Consider the following 12,813-nt stretch of genomic DNA (forward strand, 5'->3'; position numbering starts at 1 on the left):
GAAAGGTGGACCTTCCAACAGGATTCCGCTCCAGGCCACACAGCGAAACCAACTTAGGACTGGCTGGCGCGGAACGTCCCTCACTTCATTTCTACCATTGATTGGCCTTCTAGCAGCCCGGATCTTAACCCGTTGGACTACAAACTTTGGGCAGTACTTCAGGCAAAGGTCTGCCATAAACGGCATCCATCTGTCGACAGTCAGAAACAATCTTGGCCCGAGCAGTGAACAATTTTCCCATGGACAGTTTTGGGTAAGTTACATGTAAAAATGTAACGCGTTACAAGTTACTTTACTTTTTCCTAAAATGTAACGCGTTACTTGCCCCCAAAAAGTAACTGTTACTTTACTTCGAAAGTAACGCGTTACTTTTAGGTCTGAAACTTAGAATATGTGAACAAATGTTATCACTTCAATTTTCCGTACTACTATTACTATCGCTTTTATTATTATTATTATTATTATTATTATTATTATTATTATTATTATTATTATTATTATTATTATTATTATTATTATTATTATTGCCCTTTCTGAATTGCTTTATGTAAATGCAAGGACACATTTTTACTTGACAGCTATAAGTTATGAATATTTTCATATAAGGTAACATTGGCTAAAATGCCATACTGCGTTACTCGTAGGGATGGGCTAGGGTAACCAGACGTACTGATTTTCGCAGTACAGTACTGTTTTTCAAAGAGCTGTCCTGCGTGTTGCGAAGATGTCTAGGAAATCGAGAAATATCCTTCTTCTTTAAAATGTCCTGCGAAATGTCCAGAGTTAATTTATTTGCAATATCTTAATGTTTCATTCTTTATTCACAATATTTTGAATCAAACACACTCTTTTCCTGAATGATGAACCGCTGTGTTTTTTAACACTCCTCAGAAGACTAGGGATGGAGAACAATCAACAAACCATTTTTTACAATACATCGCTTTTACTGAGAAGGCCTTGTTGAGATATCGGTAAAGTAGGAAAGGTTTCTTATTGAACTTATGACAGTGATGCTAACCAAGTTAAATAGAAGTTCCTTTGTGCCGGTCTAAATTTTCTTTCATTTCTTAAAATAATACCACGCTTCGAAATTTATTATTATTATTATTATTATTATTTAGCCCAACACGAACTTTGACTGTACGTTCATAAAATAAACCAATTTGTTATTCATCAAAGCATTTGGAGTTGTGTTTAATTCCTTTAATAATTTTGTTCAGTGCTTCTTCTTAACAAAAATGTTCATTAACTTAAGGTTAACATTAATTGAAATAATGATATGCGTATTGCCGACGCAGTAAGATATCATATACAGTACTATTATACTTGTGTCCTACTTTTCGATTGTTAGAATGTGGTCATCCTACGATGGGCACGAGTGAGTACGAGCGAGTATTCTTTGAAACTCGATTCGACTAAAAACAGACATCTTTGAACGCAATTCGAAAAATTTCCTCCAACTCGACTCGAATTCGGGTCGAGTCGAACCAAATCTGGTTTGTAGTTTCGAGTATTCTCTTCAAGTATCTTGCATAGACAATATAGGTTATCAATGATACTAGTACTACTACTAGTACAACTTTTATTATTATTATTAATAATAATAAATAATAATTATAATTATAACAACACTGTGTTTAAACATGAAAGAAACGCGGTCTGTGTTTGAATACTAAAAAACTAGTTGATTGCTAACCTCGGTAGTCGTGAATTCTAGGAGTCAAGTTCACGAGCTTGTGAATTTGGGTTGAGGGTTTAGGTTGAGTATTCGGGCTCGAGCCAAACATTGTTAAAAGTTATAGGGCACTGGCCAAATATCTTCAAAACTGTTCGGCCCGGGTTTACAATTGTAAACAACTTGAGCAGCTGGGCTCACAGCTCACTCACTATGGACCCGAATCGAGAAGTGAGCCGAGCCAACAGCTCACCGAACCGTGTCAGCAAGAGCCTTCGGCCCAGATGAGCCGAACCGAGCAGATGGTTCATCCAACCAAGCCAGCTCGAGCCGATGGTTCACCCCAAGCGAACTGGCTCGAGCCATCGGCTCAGTTATTACTTCCCAACTGAGCTTCTTATTAAAAAAGTCTCTTGTGGTCTCGATATCGAGACGAGAAGACATGCGAGCATGTTTCCTCTAGTGAGCAACATTAAAAGTATTCCATATTACTACTTAGCTTACATTTCTCATGGCTTTCGCTTTCTAGTGGAATCAGGCCATGATTTCAAAACGAGTTAAAACGTAATAATAATAATAATAATAATAATAATAATAATAATAATAATAATAATAATAATAATAATAATAATAATAATAATAATAATAATAATAATAATAATAATAAATATAAGTATTCCATACATATAGAAATGCTTTTGACCAAGCACACAAGAAATTATATTTTGTCCATTTAGCACTATCATTCTTTTGTCACTCACAATTATTAATATTCATATAGTAAATATCTTATAATTCTTATATTTTAAAATCAATTGACAGGTCTCTGATTGCTTTTATGAGAAATAAATATTTGGTTTTATAGATACTACGCAGTGGGGATGATCGTGCGTCGTTTCGGTCCTATGCCGTTTCGGTCCTGCGCCGTGTCGATCCTGTGCCGTGTCGATCCTGTGCCGTGTCGATCCTGTGCCGTTTCGTTCCTATGCCGTGTCGATCCTGTGCCGTGTCGATCCTGTGCCGTGTCGGCTCTATGCCGTTTCGATCGTACGTATTCTATGCATATAACTTGCACAGGCATAGAATCGACAGGAGTTTATAATTTGTAAGAGCAAAGATTAAACAGATAATAAAAATGTTATTTTTTTAGGCACATGATTAAAAGTTAAATTATTTCAGAGCAGCGGCGTGAGAGCAAAACGGCACAGGATCGACACGGCATAGGATCGACACGGCATAGGACCGAAACGGCACAGGATCGACACGGCACAGGACCGAAACAGGTTTCTGAGCTGAATTGTCGGTCGTATGCCGTGTCGATCCTGTGCCGTGTCGATCCTGTGCCGCATCCCCTAAATAAAGACATTATTCCCTGAAATATAATTCTTCCGAAGCTCCCAGAATAATTTTGGGTTAAGTAACGAACAAATAAATTTAATACATGGACCGAAAATTATGTGCGGGAAAAATACAGTACGCAGTACGTTCGAAAAGTGTTGGGTCCCTCCAAACAAAAATTTCATTACCTTGATTGTAATGGTACATTACATGCTACTGATACGAGTACTATATTTTTCTTGAACATCGTGTATAACATTTTCAGAAAGTCTCAGAGACATCTACTACGACCACTACCAATTACCACGACCGTTTTCGTGTACCAATTATTACCTACTAGTTGTTCTTAAATGTGTTTTCATTCGGTATACTTCGATACTCAAATTAGTTAATTTCAGTATATGCCATCACCATTTGTTTGCATTTGTGACTATCTCTAAACAAAGGACCTTTACTAACTCTTAAATATGATTCTTTCTTCAAGCATATATGTATAACTGTATAACATTCTTCTATTTTTTTTTTTTTTTAAGATTTGTTTTGGGTTGTTCGCCGTTTATTCAACGTTTCTCGTTGTTTATCCGTTTATGGTTGTTAATTTTGCTGATTGTCAACTCACCGCTGAGATCCAAGCTACGTTTGGTAAGTACCTTAAAAGAAATAGCATGGTGTAGCTAAAGTAAGAACTATGAGAAATATCTCTAATAAGCTTTACAGTTATTACAGAATACATTTACAATAGACCTACGGTATAATTATAATAATAATCTTACACAATTGCTCCTGTCCTAACTAACTTTTCAGAAAGACAATGTCGATTCGAATTATTTACACGCAAACCAAAAGTGGTGGAGGATTCATCCAATTCCTGCAAAATGTTATGCAAAACCATTAGCCGATTCCCATCACCCTGAGATATTTTTCCCGCATAGTGCATGTATTATTTGTAACAATTTTGCACTTAGTAAATTTTGCAACCGTAAAAAAAAAGTCATATGAGACATATCTCGCTGGTTTCTCACACAAACAGTATGTATCACTTCATCAAGTACTGTAGTATCAACATCTATCATTTTAAAAATGGAGTAACAGAGTTTGGAATTGGACTAAAATGTAAGTAAAGACATTACGTTATTTACATACTATAATTTCATAATTTCAAACTTCCAAACTATGCTATGAATATGGAAAGTCACTGCCATAAAATTTCGAAGAGGGCTTAAGCCCGAAATCTACCCCCTTATATACGCCCCTGCCAAGGGTGTTAGAAAATAGAGGATCTGCTCATATATATCTCCATCCTATTAATTGAATGAAGCTAAAAAAAAAAAAACAGAGCATCGGAACGTCTGATTGGCTACTTTTGTTTCTGCCATGAATGTTGGCTCAAAACATTGCGATCTTAGTGGATGGAGCGGGCAGAGTGAGGGTGACGAGACTGTGACGTATGGCTTCACGATTTTGTTGTATAGGCAGTGGTCTTATAGAACATATTTGTTCGTTTGTACAGCAGAAACGGTAGGAGATAGCGATAAATGGATTTTGGTAAGAATTCAGCATCCAAAGATATGCAGGTTCCATCTCCCTACTGAAACCCAAAGTAGTTGATATACCTTTTACGGTGACAATATGGAATTCGCCATAGCTTCACAATTGGTGTTGTGTAGGCCTGGAAAAAAACAGGAAATTTTGAGTAAAAACAATTTTTCACTATTTTTTACCCGAGCTTGGAAAAAAACGGAAATTTTGGGAAAATTGAAATTTTCGAATCTTTACTACATTATGCTTTTAATATGTATTAATATTTTATATGTATTAGTTTACAGTTAAGATCATTGAGTGTTTATGTGTCTTGTATTTAATTTTTTCAATACTTTACTATATTATGCTTTTAAAATGAAAACTAATTTTTATTTACTAGTTCAGAGTTAAGATAATTCAATACTTATGTTTCTTGTATTAGAATAAGGAAATTTTATGGCAACAAATATATGTGCACTACTCATTCAAACACTTTAAAGTTAGCACCGTGATAGAATGGAGTTATGGCTACAAAAGATACCAAAATATAATCCTAGCTAGATTAATTAATATAATTCATTAAAATTATCTTAAGCAATCTTATAAAGTTCCCGCTTTAGGCAGGGAAGTGTTAAAATAACGGGGTCGCAATCATTTTACTGAATACCCGTATGTTAAAATCAAATGTGTTTTTTATGGAGATAGTATCTTTCTTGTGCTATATAAAATTTCCGGAAATTTTGAACCCATTACAAAAAGTCTTTTGTTCGGAAATACTGGCAAAAACCGAAAAACTTAATTTAAAAACTATTTCTTCTCCTGATGCTAATTTTATTTGTAACGTGTCTGCAGCATATATGCAATGCATTTCACTAACAGGAAAAATACTTAAAGCAACAGGCTTTAGTTTTACTTTTTAGTTTTCTGATTTCTGGTGAAAATCCTTCTTTATTATTTGTATATTTTTTGAACAACACAAAAAGAGATAAGATCTTATTTATACATATACACATACACCACACAAGTGCGTAAATTTGAGCAGCGAGAAATATATTAAAGAATTCAACATGTAAAACTTCCGTTCGTTATTATTAAATACTAACAGAATACACGTTCTTCGCACGGGGAGAATAAGTTTCATTTTAGACATAAAGGGCACCAAAACATTCACCAATCAACTTATGGACCACAAAATCTATGAAGTCGACATTAGAATCGGTCATTTTCAATTACTTTTACCATCTCACCCTCCTCCGTTAGGAGTATTAATGGAGGCTGAATTTAGATTTAAACGGCATTGCAAGTGTCATTGTTCATATCAGCGACCCCGAAAACTATGGATTCGTCAACAGCGGACTAATATCCGACATTTTCAATCATTTTTATAAATCTACCCCGTCTCACTAACCCAAGTTGCGGCGCTGAATTTGGTTTTAAACGGCATTTGAAATGTTACTGTTTATTTCAACTATCCCAAAGATTATGGATTCGACACTAATATTGGCCATTTTAGATTATATATATATATATATATATATATATATATATATATATATATATATATATATAGATATATAGATAGATAGATAGATAGATAGATAGATATAGATATAGATATAGATAGATATAGATATAGATATATATAGATATTTCTTCTCCTCTGTCTCCAAGTTACGGCGTTGAACTTGGATTAAAACGGCATCGGAAGTGTTACTGTTTAATCATTTCTTCGAGCCCGAAAACTATGGGTTCGACACTAATATGGATCATTTCGATAATTTTTATATATCATCCCCTTTCCCCTTCCTGAAGTTACGGTGTTGAGTTTGGATTTAAGTGGCATCAGAATTGTCACTGTTCATCACAACAGCCCCGAAAACTATGAATTAGACACTAATATCGGTCATTCCCCCCTCTCTTCTTCCTAGTGCACTTTCAAAATGAAATAAAACGTCGCAGGCTCGAAGAGAATTCCATTACTAGTAAAATTAACTTATAACAAAGATGTTTATTTTCCCAATTTTTCCGGAAAGAAACCGGAAAAACTGTTTTTTTACCAAGAGGTTCAAAATTTCCGGAAATTTTACAACACTATTCACAATATGAGACAAAAGTTCCTTATATAAATCATAATTATGATTACAATATGAATGCAGTAAGATCCAAGAATTTCGAGTCCCAACTAATCGAAGTTCCGCATTATCTGCGAGGTGAAACTTTAAGTAAACTTGTATTTTATATATATGGACCAGCTTACCTTGCGTTTCTTCCATTACCCTCAAAGGGGAAAAATCAAAATGAAATTAAATCTTTGAGTTTAACGTCCCACGTCTATACCTGTTAGGCTAAGGGAGACGATGATTAAATCAAGTGAATGATAATGGAAGAATTGGTGCAATGAAAAAGTAGTAGGAAACAGGAGTACACCGAAAAAATGCGGGAGTATACGGAAAACATGCAACGAGCACGATGTTGTCCACCACTAACTTACTTGGTCGGGAATCTAACCAGAGACCCTACTCACCAGAGGTAAGGAAATAATGAACATGTTTAACGAATATTATTATTGAAAAGATAAGGAACAGAAAGACAGGCAAATGAACATTCACTCAAACGATCTCCCTTGTGTCTGTGGGTAGTGTACGCGCCTTTGGCGTTGGAGACCCGCGTTCAATTCCCGACGATGATTTGGATTCCACGCTAAGCTGTAGGTCAATGTCTCATACAGCCTCGCTGCTGAACGGAGCGCTAAATGCAAATCTAACTTATTATTCACTCAGATACTACCGTATATTTCGTTATGGAATGAGAGTATCACGCTTTTTCTCTCTTGCATAGTTGTATTATCACAAATCGAAATGCAGCAATTTTCTCTTTCAGAAAGACATTGGTTTGCCTTAATGAGATTTTTAAAAAATCGCCTTATGCAAATTCAATACTGAAACCGGAAGTAGTAGATACAACTTCCGGTTGGAATAGAGGGTTCAGGACAGAGATGGAACCATTTTTTCGGACCCTGAAACCATATCGAAAGCAATTTTCCCCTTTATCTTATAATTATTCTATATAGGAATCAACATTGAAACCGGAAGTTACTCGTATGTGAATTTTTACTAATTCTGGTTTCAGTAGATGAATAAGAGCCGAGACTAAATGTGTTCTTGACTCCTGAATCCATATAAAAGAAACAGTTTGTTTCCTTCTATTATCGTTTTCTCTCTATTGGACTCTCTATTGGAACCACAAAGAGGATATTTCTACCACTTCCGGTTGCAAAAGATGGATAAAGTCATAGATGCAATATATTGTTCCGGTACTAAATCCATATTTTTAAAAAAACTACTTCCCGTTACCTGTTCCTGTTTTAACATTGAAGAGCAGTTGAACCCGGAAATCGCATATTTTTACCATTTACAATACAGAAATAAGGTCAGAGACGGAGCCTATTCCTATAATAGTGAATCAGCTGATGTCAACTACCACTGGAAATTTCGAGATATCACTTTGAGCTTTGGTAGTGAGCTTACAATGGATCGATTCAACTGGTGACACTGGAGGGGGATTTTTTTTTCTCCGTATGTCTGGGATATTGTCCATTCTATCAATGGACTCCGGTAAGTGGTTTGAGTTTCAATGTGTGAAACTCAGGTAAGCATTGATGATGGCAATGTTTTGATGGATGACGGTGAGGTCATGAAGTAAGATTCTCACCGTACTAAAGGCTGGGGTCAACCTAAAGGAGGAGAAATGGCTTGCCATCGTCTCAACACGATCAGCAATGAACAGTGATGATACTGAATCCATTAAAAAAAAAAAAAAAAAAAAAAAACTGCTTCTTGCTATATTTTACATATTTCTCTATGGATATCAATATTAAAGCCGGGAATGGTGTGAATTCCTACCACTTCCGGCTTTAGTACAGAAATAAGGGAGGAGATGGAACCTGTTCTGGAGAATCGATTTCCAAAAACAGCTTCTCATTATCTATTACCGTTTCTGCTCCATAGTGATCAACGTTAAAACCTAGAATGATTGGCTCTTACTATTTCTTGTTTTAATATAGGGTTATGAGAGGAGATGAAATCTACTCTTGAGACGTTAAATCCATTCAAAAAAAAAAAAACAGCTTCTTGCTGTCTCTTTTTGTTTGACTATGATACCTGTCGACAGACAACATATTCGTTTCATACGATTTCCCATATTTATGTATAGCATAGTTTAGAAGTATAGTAATAGAGATTGAGATGTTACGAACTAATCCTAAAGTTCACAAAATATCTAATCTATTTTCAATTACAATCTTGTGTCACATTCTGGATATGATATTTTAGCCCAAAAATTTACAGCTGGCGTTCGATTCTGCTACTTGTAAAGTATCAATTCATAACATGATTAAGCCAAACATCATACATAGGCTATGTCAAATCTAGATTCTGGTATTATACTAAACTAAATAAATTTATTTTCGTTAGAAACAGAAAGTAACGAAAAATAAAAATACTTTTTTTTTAAAGGTTTGAGCATCATACATATCATACTCCTTTCGATGTCTTGCCTCTCAATGGGTGGTGCCGATGCTGCAACACGAATGCTCGAGGTAATTATATTTATAGTCTGATTGTCATGCCAAAAAGTAAGAAAGAAAAGATAAGAAAATGCAGGTAATAAATGTTGTCTAAATTGCCAAAAATTTAAGTTCATGTACAGGTTCCAGCTAGATGATTTTGAAGTGTTCACTTCTTATGGAAGTTTGCCCTTCCACTACGCTTTTATTCTATATGACCACCGACAGTCGACTTTTCACTAGAATGTCGATGAAGGGAATAGCAGGAATTCCGGTCCTAGCATCCGTCCGTCCGTAGAATGCTATCGATGATTTGGTTGTGTTATAGATTCCTTGTCCTGATGCAATTCCACCCAGTTGATGCCTGCTTCATTTAGGAGTTAGAAATTAGATTTCTGGGCTTTCGGCATCTGTGGTCATGTTAGCCCGTCACGTTTGATTGATGACGTCCCTCGGCGAGCACAATATCCGGAGAAGGAAGAAAGGATCGGGTAAGGAAGCGGCCTGGGACCTATATGTTAGGTACCAACCTGGCATTTGGCTGGTGTGAATGAGGAAAATCCAGAAAAACTTCATTTCCTGAAAAAGCGTTTTACAATTTTTCGACCGAGTGCCCCCACTGGAAATCGAACCCGGAACCACTGGCACCGGAGACGAGAGCGTTAGCGACTACGCTACACGAGGCAACGTCTGCTTCATTTAGTGTGAAGATTTCGCAATTGTAAGTATCAGTTAAAATATGTTCCTAGTAATATTGTGACATATCAATATATCATATGATACCGCCGTCCTAAAGACCACTCCAATAAAGGACATGGAGAAGTCGTTTGACAACTTGTTGGAGCGTGCAAATATGTGTATCGATGCAGAAGGGGAATACATTGATTAATAAAAATGATTTGTTACAAAATGTACATTGCTTTTTTGTTTTTTTTAAAACGTTCGGTTTCTTTTGGAATTGAGGGTGTATAAAACAGAATAATGTATTAAAAGTTCAGTTGTAATTCAAAAATAGAGCTCCAATTACATCTTAATTGATGAAGTGTTTCAGGATTTTTTAAAAATATTTCTCTTGCAAAAAAAAAAAAGTGTGGGGTTGCAGTTTTTATAATAAGATGTGGCCATAACTCGAAATCTCTTAAGATTATTGACATGTTAGGCAAATGAGGAGTGCGAACCCATAGGCTGAGCAAACTGTGGGGCCTGGGGTTGAAGTTTCTAGCTAGCCGAAGGCTAGTAGTAATACATATACCCAGGTGTGAATACATGATTTGATATTATAGGGGAAGCTAAACACGCCCTCGTGCTATTTTGCCCTTTTAAAATATAATCAAGTGCCGCAAGTGATATCCAGTGTAAATGTGGAGCTCAAGAAGCTGCTATAGCCCTCTTGGACCGGGATCTACGCAGGGCCGGATTTCCCAATAGGCCCGGTAGGCCCGGGCCTATGGGCGCAAGCTCCTAGGGGGCGCATGGTTGAGAGAAAAAAATTTTAAAAATATCTAGAAATAAAAATAAATAGCCATAACTTAACATATTTTTGAATTGATTAAAAAAATCAGGCTAATAAAGCATTCCGATTTTGAAGTTCATTGGAACAAATAATTGTTGGTAAAGTTAAACTATTTTTCAACATTATGCATGAACTTCGTTACAACATTGATCTCAAACACGGGAGAACTGGCTGTAGGGATGTAGTTGACGGTACGCATCGTATTGCCACTGCCACTAGGCTGGCTCGGCGCTACTGCTCGGAGTGATTAGGGGAGCATGCGCCGTGTGCGTGCCAATGTTCAAATCACTGCTCCACGAGTACCGCTACGAGATTAAAACTATTTTATAATGTATTACAGAGTTTTTTTATTTATTTATTTGCCCAAATGGCTAAATTGAACAAAACCAATTATTCACCAATCTTTTGTTAATACATTAACGGTATTTTGTTAAGCCCAGAACCAAGTAAATTCCTCAATAAACTTGCAATGATAAAATTGCATCGTGGAGTGGTGTTTAAGCAATTAACATATGGGCCTGATATAATTCTTTAATAAAGGTTTTTAGGAAAGTAACTTTAACCAGACTAGGGGGCGGAAAAAATTATTGGGCCTAGGGGCGCCAAAATGCTAAATCCGGCCCTGGATCTACGTCTACATGTACCTGAGTACACAATGGTTGCATGTATTTTTGGTGAGAACTCTAAGTGTCCTAAGGATCGAACGAAGGAAGCTCGAGTTTTAAAATCTTTTAACAGGACCATTAATGTATTTTCTCACAATTCTTTCTTCTCGTAATATGGATACTTACTGTTTATTTAGAGCTTTTTTTGTTTTAACATTTAGATAAATAAAAATTCAGTTTTGTTCTAAGATTATCAAAGTATCAAACTGTACGCCCGTTAGTACCTGCATATATTCCTTTCTCGAGTTTTCTTCAAATTTTCGTATAAATCGATTTCTTAGGTTTTCCGTTTTCAACAGTATCCTGTTTCTACTTTTCATTTGGCTACACCAATTGGATACCAATCTCAAATAGATCCAAGACTATCGTCAGAGAAAGTATCAAGCCCAGGAAGAGTCTACTCGTTCACTAAAGATTCCTAAGCCTTTTCTGGATCCTAACATATTCGATTCGGTACACTGTATCTTCAGCCATATGTTAAGGATCATGTGCTCTTTGAACCAACGGTTCTTAATTACGATTCAATTCCATCTGCAAAAATAGATCAGTTTATTCCCCTCACTTATATATAGACATACATGAATTTAGTATTAAGACATTGAATGTTATCCAACCAAAGCAGTACACATTTGGTCTTGAAATAACAGTGGCTAGTGGTGTTACATTCATTTGCTTCTTGACATTTTTGTAAGGTTTTCTTCTTTTGAAGTATTCAAAATTAATTAATTACAATATTTCTTTCTCTGTTTCTTTGCAATTGACCACTTCTCTCCATTGTGGACGTCCTACGTATGCTAATTCTGTAAAAGCAAACGAAAATTATTTTTTCTCCTCTTTTGCGAACTAAAATCAACTCAACTCAACTACACAGTTCAGAAAATTTTGACACAACACAGATTTTTTTCTAGGATTGCAATTCTTCTGCAGTTTCTGGAGCAGCGCTAGAAAAGCTGCCTGTAGACGGAATCAATGGAGCTTCTAAATGCGCTCCATTTTTCTCTCCATGTAGGCATAAATTACTCATTAGATGACAGAAACGCAAGTTTCGCTTTCCATATTCTTTTGCTGCTGAGAGGCAGTTCAAGGTAGCCGGTTGTGCAGCAGAATTGAATTGATGATGCAAAAAAGGGCTTCAGTCAAACAAACTTAGTTTTGAGGAAAATTAACAAAAACATTGTAGAACAAGCTCATTCTGCGTAAAATAATCAAAGTTGACATTTGTTTATAAAAGTAGACTCATGAAACTGAAACCTATTATGAATAGAGACATAGTTGTACACTATAGCAACAAAAATCCGTTGTTAACACAATTTAGCCATATTGGTGACTGAAGCCCTTTTTACATGAACTGATTGAATTATGTTGCGGGCTCTATAGAATCGGTGTACGTTTGTGTGTACATTATGATCTATAATTAATGAATTCTTGAGATTTTGCATTTCTGTTTGCATCTACTAAAAAAAAGAAGAAGAAAAGAAAGAAAGAAAATAAGGTATTAGAGGTTTAATGCCAGATTGAATTTTTATCTTCATCACGT

The 12,813-nt window shown here is 35.8% G+C and overlaps 1 protein-coding gene across 2 annotated transcripts in view; it reads left to right on the forward strand.

The window, feature by feature from the left end:
* The window catches only part of LOC145679765 (uncharacterized), a 175,449-nt gene that overhangs the window by 63,968 nt on the left and 98,668 nt on the right, over positions 1-12,813 (forward strand). For both annotated transcript variants that reach the window (XM_081750319.1, XM_081750320.1), the window contains exons 3-4: positions 3,547-3,655; positions 9,049-9,131. In XM_081750319.1, coding sequence (XP_081606445.1) covers positions 3,547-3,655; positions 9,049-9,131 — 192 coding nt within the window. The remainder of the gene's footprint in view (positions 1-3,546; positions 3,656-9,048; positions 9,132-12,813) is intronic.

Source organism: Thermobia domestica, chromosome 2 (genome assembly GCF_964235325.1).
Source record: "Thermobia domestica chromosome 2, izTheDome1.hap1.1, whole genome shotgun sequence".
NCBI classification, from domain to species: Eukaryota; Metazoa; Arthropoda; class Insecta; order Zygentoma; family Lepismatidae; genus Thermobia; species Thermobia domestica.